General features: G+C 39.4%; 1 protein-coding gene across 1 annotated transcript in view; it reads right to left on the bottom strand.

Moving 5' to 3' along the window:
* The window catches only part of Prdm5 (PR/SET domain 5), a 184,962-nt gene that overhangs the window by 106,215 nt on the left and 60,439 nt on the right, over window positions 1-18,308 (bottom strand). The window contains exon 3 of the mRNA XM_031382082.1: window positions 17,457-17,579. Within this exon, the coding sequence (XP_031237942.1) occupies window positions 17,457-17,579 (123 nt within the window). The remainder of the gene's footprint in view (window positions 1-17,456; window positions 17,580-18,308) is intronic.

The following is an 18,308-nucleotide window of genomic DNA, read 5'->3' as shown; positions in this document are numbered from 1 at the left end:
AGGTTTCCAAATCCTCGGTTCGTGGAACCCCACGCAGGTAGGAGCTGCGGGACGGCATCCTACAACATACCACACAGTTGGTCAGGCATTCTACCATCTCCATCTTTGTTTTGAATGAATAAGACAACAAAAGCAATGATGCCATTCAGAAAAATAGAAGGAGCTACAAATATGAGTTGTGGCTCACTTTCCTGTTCTTAACAAGTTTACAAACAAAAAACAACTGTCGTATTTTTCTGTTGATGTTTTTAATCATCATGGTCTCTATGTATATAAATCTGTATGTGAACTTTCACTCAGATACCTGATCAATTCAGCAATTTTTAAAGCTAACATTCTTTAATACATTACTATTCTTTAATAAATCTGCTGAATCACTGAGTATCATCAAAAGCTGGAGGTGGCAGGCGTGGGAAGGGGTGTGAAGGAGGATTCTTGTAGAGGATGATCTCCAGGGTTTACAACTTCCTTTATACTACACAAGCTTGGCCTCCGGCTCAGGGGATATTTATCTTCTGGTTACTAGTGTGTCTGTCCTTAAGATACTTTATAGCAAGCACTCAGGTGTGCTGCATGGGAAGAACCTTTCTTAGGGGTCCAAAGGCAATCCTTCTGCCTTTGCCTTGCTACTCCTGGACAGTGTCAACTGGGCAAGCCTTCTTGTTACCCAGGGTCTCCAGTTCAGCTACAAAGCAATGATGTGGGCTTATCTCCTCCTTCATTAGGCTAGAGTCAGTCACAAGAGACAGAGAAGCCAGTCAACAAAACAAAAGGAAGACTGTTTATACAACATTGTCTCTCAGATCTTGTTCCACTTAAGAAAGGATGATATAAATTAACAAAACTATTCAAACAGGATACTATAAGAAACTACAAAATACAACCTTATAAGATTAAGAGTCCTCTTTTTAAAAGCTATACATAGTAATTTAAGCCATCATTTGATAAGAGTTTTTTAACAATGACTACTATACTATGACAGTGACTCAAGATGCCTTCCTGTTTAATTATTTCTGATTCTATCACTTTCTGAATAAACTCTTTCCTGGAAGTTTGGGAGATAAATCTGACTTGCAAGGCTGGGAAAATAGTTGAGTGGATAAGCAGCTGCTGCTTTTTCCGAATGCCCAAATTCTGTTTCCAGCACCCATATCAGGCAGCTCATAACTGTCTGTAACTCTAGCTGCACGGAATCTAGCCCTCTCTTCTGGCCACCTTAGGCTTCCACATACCAATGGGGTGCATGCACATGCACAAACACACGCACATCAAAATAGAAAGACAAACACACAGACAGACAGACAGACAGACAGACAATCTTTTAAAACCAATCATCCTTTCCATTTCTCTACCTCCACTCAACACCAAGATGACTTACAAACCTCAGCTTTCCCAGACAATTTGTCTATCATCCCTATTAAAGTACCAGGCCTCACGGGCATAGACTTTAGGAACTCATGCATGAGACATTCACTTCTGCTATTTGAAAACAGCAAAAGTAACTTTATCTTCTTTCACACAAACAAAAAAAAAATATTAATCCCCACTGTGTGCAAATAAACATAACTCCAGAGGAGGGCAGTGCTTTGGTACTTGAGCAGCATCTGTCTGTGACTTAACCTGGCTCTTGCTTACTTGTTGGCAGGCTGCTGTCCACATGTGGATACTACAAGGGAAAGCACATAATTATACACTTGGCAAAGGCACAATTATTCTATTGAAAAGGCAATAAGTTGTGAAAATCCACATCCTCCAGCTGAAATGACCGGCAGGTAATCCAAATGCAAGAAAACTCAGCTCCAAAGCAAACCTTGGGGTTGCAAATTAGTCATTTACACTAGTGTTGGGAAATTTTTTTGGAACTGCAACTCTACTCAAGTTATTTACATAAAAAGATGAAAGTTAAAAAAAAGCAAATAAGATATTTAATAGGTACTATCATCTCACTTGAACCTTCTTTACTAACGCCCTGAGTAAGCCTCAAGCAGCATACGAGCATGATTTCTACAAGAAGAGAAACATCAGGAAACATCTCGGCAGGAAAATTAATGGCATCTATAATATTAATCTGATAAACAAAATATGTTGAAAATGAGGCATAACGTTTCTGGCTGAAGCATTTCATCTTGCCATGCACTCCAGCACACTGACACATGACTCCAAACTCCCTCGGTGTCCCTGCTCTCTAAGCGTGTCTGAGCAGATGGCATGCACCGACCATGGGATTCTAATGGTAACACCAGGAGTCTCATCCATGCAAAAGCTTTGAAAAGTCCTCAGTACTGCTCTTCCTGCCAATAAAATACACAGCTGCTAACCTTTCCTTGAGGTACCCTGTGGGTGAAGCATCCAACCTGGCAGCCATACATGCAAACAAGAGTAAGACTTCACTGCTACAAACTATTAGAGCTTTTGTCAGGCATGATGGTGATACTACAATCCCAGCCCCCAAGGGGCAGGAGGGAAAAAGTCAGGAATTCAAGACCAGTGTCAGCTACAAAGCAGCACCTTATTTGGAGAGACACAGACAAAACAAGCAGTGCTGGTGATCGACAACTCGAGTCCGTGCACTCAGGGTATGGGTGAACGGTGCACTGAATATTCTGTTTAAGGCCAGCATGGGCCACACATGGGACCTTGTAGCAGAAACAAAGTTTGAGCTGTCTGTTGCAGTAGTCTTCACAGTGAAAATGACTGACACAATGACAGAGTAATAGTTGTCAAAATTTTCAGATCAAAAAGAAAACATCTGAAAATACCAAAAGTGATGTAAGGCAAGAAAAGGCCAAGTTAAATTTCAAGTAGTGAAAAAGGCAGAGCAACCAGCTTCATGTTGTTAAAGTGCGAAGAAATCTGCCTCCTGTAGAATCATGGTCTGGGATCAAGCACCCAGCAGGAAACAGTTCACCCTGTCTTGGAGAATGGATGCAGTCTTAAGAATCAAGCCTGTGACACTGGCTGTTGCTTTGCAGCAAATTGCTTTTATTATGTTTAGGTATGGAGCTTGAATTCCTGATCTCGCCAATATTTTAACATGGAGGGGTGTTGTGTTTCGTCAAATGCTTTTTCTACATCTAAGATGATCATGTGATTTTTTTGAGTTTCTCTATATAGTGGATTATATTAATGGATTTTCATATGTTGAACCAACCTTGCATCCCTGGGATGAAGCCTTCTTGATTGTGGTGAATGATAGTTTTGATGTATTCTCGGATTTGGTTTGCAAGAATTTTATCGAGTATTGTTGCATCAATATTCATAAGCAAGACTGGTCTAAAGTTCTCTTTTATGGTTAGGTCCTTGTGTGGTTTAGGAATCAGAGTAATTGTGGCTTCATAGAATGAGTTAAGTAGTGTTCTTTTTGCTTCTATTTTATGAAATAGTTTGAGGAATATTGGTATCAGATCTTTGACGGTTTGGTAGAATTCTGCACTGAATCCATCTAGGTTTTTTTTGGTTGGAAGGTTTTTAATGACTACTTAATTTCCTTATAGGATACGGGCCTGTTTTGATAGTTTACCTGCTCTGATTTAACTTTGGTTTGTGGTAAATGGAGAGATACTTGAAGCAATCCCACTAAAATCAGGGACAAGACAAGGATGCCCACTGTCCCCATATCTATTCAATATATTACTCGAAGTGCTAGCTAGAATATTAAGACAACAAAAAGAGATCAAGGGGATACAAATTGGCAAAGAACAAATAAAGGTATCACTATTTGCAGATGATATATGAGTAAACATAAGCGACCTCAAAAATTCTACCAGAGAACTTCTCCTGCTGATAAACAACTTCAACAAAGTGGCCAGATATAAAATTAACTCAAATAAATTAGTTGCCTTCCTTTATACAAAGGATAAACAGGCTGAGAAAGGAAGTAAGGAAACAACTCCCTTTACAATAGCCACAAATAACATAAAATATCTTGGGGTAACTCTAACCAAACAAGTGAAAAATCTGTATCAATAACTTCAAGTTTCTCAAGAAAAAAAGATCTCAGAAAATGAGATCTCCTATATTAATGGATTGGCAGAATTAACATAGTAAAAATGACCATCCTACCAAAGGCAATTTATAGATTTAATGAAATCTTCATCAAACTCCAAACACAATTCTTAAAAGACATGGAAAAAAAGACTTCTCAAATTCATCTGGAAAGGCAAAAAATTCAGAATAGCAAAAACAATTCTTTTTGTTTTGTTTTGTTTGTTTTTTCGAGATAGGGTTTCTCTGAGTAGCCCTGGCTATCCTGGAACTCATTCTGTAGACCAGGCTGGCCTCGAACTCAGAAATCTGCCTACCTCTGCCTCCCAAGTTCTGGGGTTAAAGGCATGCGCCACTACCACCGGGCTAACAATGCTTATCAATAGAAGAACAGCTGGGGAATCACCATCCCTGACCTCAAGCTCTACTACAGAGCAATAGTGACAAAAACTGAATGGTATTGGTACCAGTTGATCAATAGAATAGAATTGAAGACCCATAAACAAAACCACACAATTACGGGCACTTGATCTTTGACAAAGAAGCCAAAAATATACAGTGGAAAAAAGAAAGTATCTTCAATAAAGGGTGCTGGTCTAACTAGCTGTCTGTATGTAGAAAAATGAAAATTGACCCATAATTGTCATCTTGCACAAAGCTCAAGTCCAAGTGAATCAAGGACCTCAACATAAAACCAGATACACCCAATCTAATAGAAGAGAAAGTAAACTCATTGGCACAGGGGGAAGTTTCCTAAACAGAACTTCAAATGGGTCATGCTCTAAAATCAAGAGTTGATAAATGGGACCTCATGAAACTGGAAAGCTTCTGTAAGGCAAAAGACACAATCAGTAAGACAAATCAGCAACCTATATTGGGAAAAAAACTTCACTAAACCCATATCAGATAGAGGGCTAATATCCAAAATATATAAAGAACTCAAGAAGCTAACCGCCAAAAAGCCAAACAAGAGTGGGATATAGAACTAAATCGAGAATTCACAACAGAAGACTCTCAATTTGCTGAGAAGCACCTAAAGTAATGTTCAAAATCCTTAGTGTTCAGAGAAATGCAAATCAAAATGACCCTGAGATTCCACCTTACACCAATCAGAATGGCTAAGATCAAAACCTCAGGTGGCAACACATGTTGGTGAGGATGTGGAGAAAGAGGAACACTCCTCATCTTGGTGTGATTGCAAACTGGTACAAGCACTCTGGAAAACAATCTGAAGGTTCCTCAGAAAATTAGAAATAGATCTACCTGAAGACCCAGTAATACCACTCTTGAAAATATACCCAAAAGATGCCCCACCATGATAGAGGGGCACATATTCTACTATGTTCATCATAGTGGCCTTATTTGTGATAGCTAGAATCTGGAAACAACCCATATGTCTCAAGACAGAAGAATGGGTACAGAAAATGTGATTCATTTACACAATGGAATACTACTCTGCTATTAAGCACGAGGACATCGAAGTTTTGTAGGTAAATGGATACAACTAGAAAATATCATCCTGAGTGAGACAACTCAAACCCAAAAGGACAGGCATGGTATAAGTGGATAATAAGTGGATATTAGCCAAAAAAGAAAAAGGAAAAAGTACAGAATACCTCAAGATACAGTCCACAGAACTCAAAAAGGTCAACAAGCTGAAGGGCCCAAGTGAGGAAACCTCAGTCCCACTTGGGAGGGAAAAGAAAGCAATCACAAGTGGGGAAGAAGGGGCCTGGGAAGGAAAGGGACAGGACAGGTGGGGGTAGTTGGGGGGGGGGAGAGGAACCTGATCAGGTATTGAGTGAGGGAAAAGGTCTGAAGCCCTAAGGGCCAGCAGAAAGAATGGAAACAGGTAACCTCAGGAAATAGAAGGTTGGGGGTACCCTCCAGAATGCACCAAAGACCTGGAAGTTGAGAGGCTCTCCAGACTCAAAGGGAGGGACCTTAGATGAAATGCCTGACAGAAGGGAGAGGGAACTTATAGATCCCACCTCCAGCAGGAATCAAATGGGGGAGGGTGTTGCCATCCTAAAGTCACAACTCTGACCCATAATTGTTACTGTCTGAAAAAAATTACAGGGATGGAAATGGAGAGGAGCCCAAGGAAAAGAAGGTCTACCTATAGGCCCTAAGTGGGATTCTGCTCAAGGGGAGGTCCCAAGGCCTGACACTATTACTAAGGCTATGGAGCACTCACAAAAAGGAACCTGTCGTGATTGCCCTCCAAAAGATCCAACAAAGGAGAGGTCCTTGGCCCTGTGAAGGTTCTGTGCCCCAGTGTAGGGGAATGCCAGGGACAATAAGTGGGAGAGGGTGGAGTGGCAAGCAGGGGAAGGGGGAAGGCAACAGGGGTTTGTTCTTGTTGTTTTTTGGTTTTTTTTTTTGGAGGGGAAACTGGGAAAGGAGAAATCATATGACATGTAAATAAAGAAAATATCTAATAAAAAAAATTAAAAAAAAAAAAGACCCAACAAGCAGCTGAGAAGAGTCAGATGCAGATATTTGCACCCAACCAATGGACAGAAGCTGCTGACCCCTGTGGTTGAATTAGGGAAAAGTTGGAAGAAGCAGAGGAGGAGGGTGACCCTGTAAGAGCACCTACAGTTTCAATTAACCTGGACCCTTGAGATCTCTCAGACACTGGATCACCAACCAGGCAGCACACACTAACTGATATGAGGCCCCCAACACATATACAGCAGAGGACTGGTGGGTCTCGGTTCAGAGAAGATGTACCTAGCCCTCAAGAGACTGGAGGCACCAGAAAGTTTAGAGGTCTGGTGGGGTGAAGTGGGGGACTGAGGACATCTTCGTGGAGATAGGGAGCAGGGAGGAGGTATGGGATATGGAACAGTCAGAGGGTATATTGAGAGGGGAATAAAATCTGGAGTGTAAAAAATTAATAGTAATAGTAATAATAATAATAATAATAATAATAATAATAATAATAATAATAATAATTCAAACCTCTGAACAAAGATTCATCAATTGCAGCTCCCTAAGCAAATGCTGACCCCTTTCTCTGAGACACACTAGATGAGATTATCAAGAAGCAAAAGCTAGGAAACAAACCATGGCTCTGCCTAGAGGAATACTAAAACACATAAATAAAACTAAAGTCTATCTCTTTGTTTGCATATAATTTATCTGTAACCAAGAAACTTTAGAATAAAATAGTGCTACAGGGAAGCTTGGGGAGCCATGTCTCATGTATGCCAGCTAGGGCAGATGGCTTTACTGTGTGCACACACTCCAGCATCCGAAACTCTTTTAGCTGATCCCACAGCTAGCTCTGGGATGTGGCTGGAGCTCTGTCTAAGTGACATTGGGATGTTCAACTCAGGCAGAAGGGGGTTCTCTGGTTGCCACATTAGTAAATTCTGACACAGTAGTAAATTCTAATGTGAAAAAAATATATACTCAGAATAAAAAAGGCTTTGGTCATGAATCAAACTTTTGGTAAAGAAATGCATAATTCTTTTTAAGTTAAAAAAAAACTCAAATGTAAATTGCATAGCTTCCCAGCTGGGCTAGCTTAGTATTACTAATATTATTACTAATTACTAATACAAATATTATTCCATATCACATCAGGAAAGAAGCATTTTAATTACATAATCATGCCAGAGGCCTAAGCATCAGGTCCCAAACTGCTCAAACTTCTCTTACTACATCTAAATGTTTTTACCTGAATTCTTGGTTTGTGATGAACTCCATTAGGGAAGGAATTACATCTAAAATTATGTATATTATCAGTTTCAATATATTGACTATTCAACACTATATTAGAGTTACAAAAATACAGGTTTCTCCTTCCTCTGCCTCCTCTGCTCCTGAATTACTTATTGATAAGAATAACTTATGAAGAGTTTATTCTGGCTTCTAGTTCTAGGTGGTACAGCCAAATGTGACAGGAAGGTACGATGGCAGGAGAGAGAGGCAGCTATTCGTATAGCCTCTGCCACTGAGACAAATTAGCAGGGCAACAGTACTCTAACTGTTCTGTTATGTGAACATCATTTAGTGTAGCTTTAGGTTTGTTTACAAATCTACTATAGGACTTTTGTTCATTTGTTTTAAACAATTAACAGTAAAGAAATATATTAGATCTTTGCATGCCCTGATGCAAAATCTGATAATGTGATATATTTTGAGAATAACTTGGAGAACCAGAAATTTATGGGCAATCACGTCTTTGTGCTTGTCTGCTTTGGTTACCAAATCACTTTCTGGAAATAAAATATTATCATGAGGACACATTTAATGATTGGTTAAACTAAACCAATTTTAAAAGGCACAAATTTTATTCTTTATCAAGGAGCAAAGTATTTCAAAGGATGATTCTGTGACAACATTATATGCATGGCATTAGTCTTTCTATGTATATTATGTGTATTATCAAGTGCATATCTATATTGGTTTGAAAAAGCAAGATCTATAAAATTGTATTATATTCCAAAATATAGAAATGAGAATACAGTGGAGTTAGGGAAAGCTCTCAAAGCACAGCTGGGGAAGAACTGGAAAAACCCTCAGCAAAAATGACCACCCTACTTTCTGTTCTTGCCTCCAAATGAAAAAGTGATACTACAGAGAGATGCATGAAGACCCATCTCAAGGACCACAGGAAAAGAAGTCAGAATTCAATGCTATCATCTTTGTGCATGCCAGGATGCTAAATAACGTGATCACCTTAAGCTAGATGAAGAAATTACAGGCATGCCAGTCAGACAAATGCCCAATTAATTAAACATGAGACAGTGCACAGGATTGTGGCATAAATCAATCAAATGACAGACATAACCCCTTCCAAGATGTTTGTGAACAAAGCTCCCAGTGAAAGAGAAGTCTATGCTCAAATCTAACAATGTCCTTTCCCTGGAGTCCATACCTTTCGGATGTTACAAACCTCCATCCAAGACCACAACTAAATAGAAGCCTCTTTACACACATCTCCGATCTCAAGCTGTCTTTGTAAATCATTTCTGATTTCAATGGATGACAGAGATAACTAAGGGGAGCCGATTAGGGTTCTTAGACCAGTCTTGTCCCTCTGCCTTGTAAATCAGTAGAATAAAAAGTCCCCAGAACATACACTGAGTAACATAAATCACAAAGCTTTTTTTAGAATATTTTGTAATTCACTGATGAAATGCAGGCCTGCCTGTTAGCATTACTTTATAAGAAGTATCACATGTACTGAAGTAGTAGTTTTCGTTGAATGGAAACTTCCCTAGAAAACCCAACATCCACTAACAAAAAAGTAAGCACACCTAATTCTAGTATTCAGTTAGTAAATTCATTCCATTTACTTCATTTACATCTGCTTACTATCTTAGTTACAATCAATAACAATAGCTGTACCTCCAATTTTGAAAAATACAACAAAGCCATTTCCTTCTTTATATTCACACAAAGTCAATGTTACAGCAGCAAGTAGCAAGCAAGCTAATAGTAGAGCCTGGATTCTAGTGTCAGTACAAGTACACAGCAACATGAACATGCATAGCATTGTTAGTTTAACTTCCTGACTGGCAAGTGGAGTTATTGGCCATTTTAGCTTCAATGCACCTACAATAAATGCCTCTTGTATTGTACTTTGTAACAGATAAGAATTTGTAAACGTCCTCTTTTATTCTTACCACAGCTCTTAAATGTTACAAAGTTGTAAAAATGGTATTTTTCTATACCTAATGCAACGTTCATAGGTTCTTGAATATAAATGTTCATTATTACGTTAATAAATATGACTTGCAATCCCATATTCCTTCACAGCAAATGTAAACTTCACTACCTTTGTCACAGCTCTCGGAGTTATTTCAGACTGTGATGGCTGGTAATCTGTAGAGTATTGGAGTTAACAGTTCTACCTTTTGGAAGTTGTATTTTCCAAACAAAGTGACCACCTTCTCTCTTCTGACTGAGCTGGTGTGAGGTCTATTTCTTAAGTAGTGGACCATCAGTGTTCGCTGGTTTCTCACTCTGTGTGCTTGCTATAACTGAAGTCCAGTTTGTCAAGCACTAGAACATCAGTGCTTGCTGGATTCTCACTCTATGTGCTTGCTATAATTTTATTCTCCTTTCATCCTAAAGTTGTGTCTTCAATGCAGGTATTTCTTGAAGGTGATGAAGAGGTGGATGTTGTTTTTCATTCTCTTAGTTTCTGTCTTTTATTGAAGAATTATGGATCTTAAATCTGGAGTTTTTATTGCAAGGTGTATTTTAAGTCTTGCTATTTGTTGATTTCTTCAGTGTTTGGTACTTTCCTATTTCAGTTTACTTAGTTACTGTTCTCATATCATTTATTCTTCCCTCCATCCTCATGGGCATAGTTGTTCCTTTTCAGTCAGATGAACTCCTCCAGCATTTTCTGGAGAATTGACTGAAGTGTCATGAATTCCTTTATCTTGTTTTTCAGTTTCCTTCCAGTATAATAGATAGGATTGCTGGGTATAGCACTCTACATTGACCGTTGTCTTGTAGAGATTAAAATACACCATTAGAAGCTTGGGAGTTTGTCTTTTGATTTCTTTGGATATATTTATAACTGTTCCTGTGAATTTTTTGTTAGGACTGTATCTAATTTGTACTGAACATCATTACTATGAAATTACTGATTTGGGGGGAATCATGTTGCCTTGATTTTTCATGCTTCCTTTGATTTACCACTGGAAGTTGTGCAGCTATGTTAGATGTATTAATTTACACTTTTTCTTTTTGGTGGAAATGATTGTAGTATTCAAAAACCAACCAGGTTGCACTAGGGTTGTGATGTCATTTTTTTCTCTGTTATAGAATCATCTTAGGTACACAACATGCTCAATCTCTATTACTCTCCTGAGAATAGGATACATACTACTACCTTCTTGCTGGTTCCAATCTCAACTCTCTTGTCATTCTTTCCTAGGCTCCTACATGGCTGTCAGACCCTTAAGTTGTCCTTTGAAATTTAGAGGTTGAGTCACAGATGCTGATCCTGTCTATGAGTGGTTCTTCACAACTCAGTTCATAGCCGCTGCCATTTCTGTATTCAGTCTCAGTTATCTGAATGTGAATACTGTTGTTCTGCTCCAGGAAGTCCTTGGCAAGCTTGGGCCACAAATGATGTTTTGCATCAGCTGGCAGTCATTCACAGGTTATGTCAGAGATGCCTGTTAAACTTCACAAACCCAGTCAGTCGTAAGTGGTGGCCTTGGCTGGCCCTAGACAGCCCTTCCTAGAGCAGGCTGTGAAGTTTGGAAGCCATATAATTTACTTCCTTGCAATTTATACCTCAATTTATATGGGTCTAACATAGGTCTCATACAATATTTTCCATACAGTCTACCAGTACTCAGTATCTGCTGACCATGTTTTTGGTATATAGTTATAGTTTCTTGGCACTTGCTCAGACCAGCTAAGAGTGTCAATTATAGATGTTCTAACACCACCAAATCACTTACTTAGCAGGCTCTTTTTTAATAATGTCTAAGCTCTGGTTGAGTACCAACAAGAACGTTTTTCTGCTCTTCCCTATCATTGTCCAGCAACTTTCTTCTGCCTTCTTCCCTTTATTTTTTAAATATCTGTTTCTTAGAATACACTGTCATATTTCTGAATCTGTGTATCTCGAGTATAATTTTGTTCACTCTGTCTCACTGAAACAGGGGACTCCCCAGATACACCAATCCCTATAGGATAGAAACTGAGTTGGTTTTCCCCTATATTGTTTCTAGTTTCCTTGGCTACCATCCAGAGATCCTGAGCTGTCTCCCACCCCTTCTAATAGCTGTTATCTAACCTACCTGGTTCATTCCATGAATTCTAGCGTACCATACCTGCCTAGCATCTGCCATCTTAACAAGCCTCTAGTATATTCAAGATGCTATTGTATGTATTTAATCTGAACAAGAATCCAAACAGATACCAATGACAACTGACTTACATGAAAAGGAGCAAAGATTTAAAAATGTTTTTTTCTGCAAAGAATGCAGGAATTAGATCATCATAGTACCCCCAGTGCTCCTGTGCTCAGGGCAGGGCCCAGCATAGTGCATGAGCTCAGGAACTACCAGATGGTTGAATGAGGAAGCTTCCCAGCCACCAGGGAGCAGGTCCAGGAGCCTAGAACAATTCCTGCAAGCAAGAATTTTACCCTCAGAAAATATGCAAAAAGACACATGCTCACTCTCACTACTTCATGCTGTTAAATTTAGGGCAAGCTTGCTACAAACAGGTAACCAACAGAGTTACAGATGCTTACAGATGAGCACTATAAACCAAAGCCATTTTAAAACAATTAAAAATCCATACTCACAAAAAATTACTCCTAGAATCTATGAATTGGTGGCACGCCATTAGTAACATGTTCTTACCGGTATGAGACACACATGTGCGGTAAAGCAGAGTTGCCTTCAGTGGAGATAGAGTTAACTATTGCAATGGTTTCGGGAGTCAGAGACACAAAAAGTCTTCTCATCAAAATTTGTCCTTTAAAAAAAAAAAAAGAGCTCCACCAATAATGGTTTATTCATCACTTTGAATGGCTATTTGCAGAGTCTATAAAACCATGTGCTTAACATTCTTTTTATTGACATAAGATATCTGTCTTAGCCATACATGCTCCTTTAAAAGGAGCTTCATGTTGCCTAAGGCCAGATTTTGTTCCATTTGCTATCAATGATGTGACAGGCCATGCTCTTTGTACAGAAAGCTATTTCAGAGTGTCTTAGGGGAGACTTTCCTTCATCACTAATGTCTATTAATACCTTTTGTTCTGTGAGGATGAAAAATTTAAGGTCTGTAAATGATGTATAAAGGACAAATTTTCCAATTTTTCTTTCCCAATCTTGGAGTTAAGGTTATGCCAAATACCAGAAATGTTTAGGCTAATAGGGACACTTTCTCAGGAAGAATCTTGATTTTTGCGGGGGGAGAGACCTGATATGTTAACTACTGTTTTTAAGACTAGTGATTTGCATGTGGTTAATTACTAATAAAACCCAGCAACCCTGCAACACTCCTAAAGCAACCTAATAGGCTTCCTCTTCCTGTGCACAGCTCCGAAGGGAGAGCTGATCGTCCATGCTGCAGTGGAGCAGGGGCTGCAGGACTCTGCTGAGGTCAGAAGTAGAGTGAACTTGTGCTGCTATTTGAGCTCAATGTCTAACTCTTCACCATTTCCAACAGCTTCCTAGCCCAGCCCCACACCTTCCTCACGATATGGATGAGAACCCAAAGGCTTCCTTCTTGTACCAAGGCTCCATGAACACCAGCTCACTCTTAGGTAGTAGCATGCAGCCAACAGGCCTGGGGAGCGCACAGGTCTAGAAATGGGTCCTGAAGTACATGAGATGTAATGCTACCTTGGATATTCCAAAGAATTCACTTTCTTTTCCAAACTGGATGATAACTCACTCTTTTAACTGAGTAGGTTTTTTGTTTGTTTGGTTGGTTTAGTTTGGTTTGGTTTTGGTTTTTTGAGACAGGGCTTTTCTGTATAGCCCTGGCTGTCCTGGAACTCACTCTGTAAACCAGGCTGGCCTCAAACTCAGAAATCCGCCTGCCTCTGCCTCCCAAGTGCTGGGATTACAGGCGTGCACCACCACTGCCTGGCTTAACTGAGTAGTTTTAACTAAATAGTTGTCTACTTGAAAAAGGAAAAGAATACTGTTGTGTATGGCTCTGTGCTACTTGCTCTCTCAGAAGAGGCTGTCTGGAATGAGGAATGAGTCAAGTACTCAGGTGGCTTCTTGTGAACCAATCCCCTAATGAATAAAGGAGCCAATCACTGGGCGAGTAGGCAGGGCTTCTGGGTTGAACAGAGGAAGACAGGAAGCAGGAGAGAATGAGGTCCCTTTTGGAACAGGACAGCAGAGGGGTACGATGTAGCTGCTAGAGTTTCCTGGTATCATGGTGGATCTGCAAGGATTCGCCACCAGGAGTCGGATTTGAATAAGGCTTACAAGATTAGTTGTTGCACCCAGAGACTGAGTTACCATTGTTTCTGAACTAAGTTTGTGTCGCATTTTCTTTCACATGGTAGCTCATCTGGGTTCAAGAGAGAAAGGTACGGCAGCAAAGCGTGGGTTTGCCAGATGTGCACCACAAAGGCCATGGGGGTTTGAAGCATGGGGCTGACGTGGTAACAACTCGCCAGTGGAAACCTACAGAGCTGGTGGAGAGATTGTGGAGTTCTGCGTCAGAGTCTCCACAAGATAAAAACAGGTCGGCCATTGTCCAACAGTGCATGGCCAGCCAGGCTGTGGGGGCAGAGGCACAACCACTAGAACGAGACAGTTCTATCTTTTTTGATTCCCCCACAACAGAACACGAAGTCTAAAAAACACTGTCTTGTCATTTTTTTTTCAAATACTGTACACATATTTTCATTTAGTGACTCATGGTTAACTCAGAGAAGTGTCACCATGATTCAGATGCTTAGGAGCGCTTCTGCACCACTAACAGACCATCTTTCATATTTAGAATTTTCTAATCTAAGTTGGAAATGCTTCCAAAGTCTAAGTACACACTTAACTGATTTCTGAAAAGGGATATTAGCTTGCTAGATCCTTCTTCAGCAATTCATATTCCTAATCATCATTTCCAAATCAAATTCACAAATATCAAATAAATCTCAGAACTACAAATATAATTGAGTCTCCATGAAGGAGTTCCAATCATCTGTCAAAACAGATCTGAAATTCTTAATCCCTTTTCCAAAAGAATTGGACCAAGTATTAACGTTTTCCACCAAGCAAGCCACAAACCCACAAACGTTTCTCATTTACTCTACCCCTGGGGCATACAGCTCAAATAAAAAATTTCCTGAATACCTCAAATTTAAGATGCAATTTGGAATGCAAGTGATTCATAATGTAATGTGGGAAACATTATGCTCTTGTTTTTCCCACTCAGTGTCTCTGGAATGCAGCTCTCAGGAGAGCATCCTAACCAATTAGAGGGTTGGCTTTGTTTCCAGTCAGGAGACCCAACTATTATGTTCTTTGCCCCTTGCTCCAGTGTGATTTTGACGCCTCAGCAATCTGTTACTTCAGCTACTGTTCTGTTTACTATGACAAAAGCAAGGTAATGCCCATTCATTCCCATTAAGAAAGGGCCCTACAGTGGCTGTTGAACAGATTTAGATCCTAATTAAATCAAGAGTGAAATTTCACAGATGCTCTTGTCATCTTCTAATCTTGCCCTTACATTGACTCCCTTCTGAAGTCATCAGTTATGTCCCAAGGGACCACAACTGCCACCGTTTTTTCTTCCAGAGACTCCTATTCTCTCTCAAGGAAAGGAATATAGTTGACATAGGGGAAGAAACGTGGTCACTGAGTGTTCCAAGTGAGAGTAAAAACTGTGCCTTGTGAAGGCTGATTAGTAAAAACAAAGACGTGAATGTCCCAAATGTGGTAAAACCTTGAGGCACAGTAAAGGAGCACATGGATAGGATGAGATCAAGATCAACACAATAACAATGGGTTCTATTAACTGAAGGGAGATTAAAACAAAGTACAGATAGGTCATCTTTAACAAGAATTATTGAGGGAGTCCAAGGCCTAGTGTAGAGCTCTGAAGAAACAATATGAAGGTTGAGGCAAATGAGGAAAATGACTGGTTTTCAGAAATATCAAGCAATAAGAAGAAAGTTCTCAAGTAAAGAAAATTTGGGAAAATGTTAAACTCAAAGTCCAAAACAAGGAGGATGTGTATGCATGTCTTTGCCATGTATGCCCAAAGCACAATAAGGAGAAATAGGTGGCTTAAAATACATTTTCCATAAATAGTTCTAACAATCATAACATTTACAAAGGAAGCAACTCAACATGGCAATTTAATTTATTACTACAGATGCCATGAGACTATTTTGATCAGGAACATGAAAAAATATAAATATACTTGGAAAAGAAATGATGCTTACACATGAATAAAGATGAATCAGTTTCAATTGTGTTTAGATCTTTGTGTAGAGAATAATCCAAAATGTGATTTGACAATCCCTTCTATCAAAGATCCAATATTCTATTATATTTTAGCTGTTTTAAAAGGGTCAGGTCTGTATTTCCACACAAAGAAATACATTGTTTTTATAACACTTGTAGTAACAGAGAAATTACTTAGCTGAGGATAGAAAATTAACTAGCAGACAACTGTTATTACTGTTGGATTAAACTTAATGCTGTGACTTTTCCTCATTATAGTTTCTTTAGACTGAAGTGGAATCGGTTCACTAGTCATAAATTTCTACACTATGAGTTTCTATAAGCATCTGTCACACATAGATGAGCAATCTAGAACAGTGCAGGCAGTTGGTCCCAGTTCTTTCCTTCCCTTCATGTTAATGTCAGCCATAACTCCATGACTTCTTCTGCACTTGAGAGGCAGGATGGGAAGCTTTACACAGGGTGAGTCAGTTTTCCATCACCCTATAGTGCCCCCTCATTTTCTTGATTGATCTTTTCTGTATAGAACTATTCTAGACTTGTTCTTTTCCTTTTGCCTTTATTTCCATTGAGCAGCTGCTAAGTCCAACCCATAATCTGTACAGGAACCAAATGGTATATGTGGCAGTAGATGAGGGTATAGTGAATCAATTCTCTGAGACATGGTGGTTTCTGCTTGTGGCAATCAAGTTTATAGAGCTGCTTACCCAAGCAAGCAGTGATGGAAAGCTTGTTAAACGGTATGTTGTTTGCTTCTATAAAAATGCTTTTAGATGAAAGTAACATTTAAGTCAGTGGGCTTGAATAAGGAATACTGACTACCATAATGGGAGTGGACCTCATTTAATCAGCTGAAGGTATAACAGAATACAAAGCTGCCCCCAAGATTGTTCAGCATAAGAGAATCATCATCTCTTGAGTTTGTTCAAAGCAGACTTCCTGGCTCTACAAGAGCTTTTGGTTCTTGGATTCAAATTGAGACATCAGCTCTGCAGATTTTGAATTTGCCAGTGTTCACTATTGCATGAGCCAAAAGTTTATAACAGGTCTGCATAGACAGATACTTAAATGTATCCCACTGGATCTGTTTATCTGAAAAACTCTCAAAAGCACATGATCCCCACGAGGCTCAGTGTGACTGTAGGGTAACACACATGAGCAAGTTGTCTCCATGAGGTCTTTCTCAAAGAATAACCCACAGCAGAGTAAGATGATCCAAAGTAACTAGCAAACCAAACTGCTATCAAAAAACATTCACTGAAGGAAATCAAAGTATGTGAAGGCAAGCTCTGCCAAGCACAGTATCAGACCGTGTAATTCATTCCCCCCAAGAATTCCAATAAAGTCAGAGATCTGGTTTTAGCTGACAGTTCAGTTGCCTTTTCCTGCATATGCTGACTAGATGATTTCTTTGCTTTTATGAGTTAGGTACTGTTATGTGAAGCTGATCACAGGGAAATAAATTGAAGACATGGAGTAGAGTTATAAATTAATCCATTACTCTCACAGTGCATTGTACAAATATGAAGCCAACAGGCTCACTTGAATGGCAGCCAGGTTCTTCCGCTCCTGAGATGGTGCCTCGTGAACAAAACGAAGCCAGTTGGAGTGTCTCGGGTTGGTAGCATCCAAAATATACAGAACTTCTCCTTTGCTCCCACGTACCTAAAACAAAACAAAAAGACTTCAGTTTCCACAGAAATCCATATTAATCATGCTAAATTTACCAAGAGTAGAACATTACATACTCTCCTGAAATATGCACCTTTTTATTGATAAGCATTGAATAAATGTTAAATTAACATTCATGGCTTAAACTTTTATCTAAATAAGCCTACTATTATTCAAAAACTGCATGATTCACAACTGTTCTCCAATAGCTGTCCTCATGTTTTCTGTGTCCTTTTGGCAGGTGTGTTTGAATACAGGGTAACAATCACAATTGTTCAGGAGATAAGCACAATGCAACTCATCTCATTTCTCCACCAAAGAAAGCAGCACTGCCTCCCAAGTGAGAGGACTGGAGCTGGGGCAGTCTCTTCCAATTCTCTTCCATCAGCTTGGTGAATTATCTTCAAAAGGGAGAACTGGCCAGTCTAGCTAGAGGGAGGTGACAGCTCAAGGGACATATGCTTTCTAAGGGATAAATTAAATATACTTCATTTTGTCTTTAAACAAATTATTCATGAATTTCTGGAGACAATATTTTTAAATTATTTTATTTTATGTAGTCGCTAGCCATAAGTCATTGCTTGCCAAACATAATCAATATTTTAACAGGGAAAGAAGTAACAGGAAGAAAGGAAGGAAGGGAAGGAGGGAGCAAAGGAGGGAGGGAGGGAAGAAGGAAAGGAAAGGGAGGGGAGGGTGAGGGAAGGAAGGGGAAAGGAAGGG

The sequence above is a fragment of the Mastomys coucha genome, unplaced genomic scaffold (assembly GCF_008632895.1).
Source record: "Mastomys coucha isolate ucsf_1 unplaced genomic scaffold, UCSF_Mcou_1 pScaffold20, whole genome shotgun sequence".
In the NCBI taxonomy this organism is placed as follows: Eukaryota; Metazoa; Chordata; class Mammalia; order Rodentia; family Muridae; genus Mastomys; species Mastomys coucha.
This window is presented reverse-complemented; position numbering and strand designations above follow the sequence as displayed.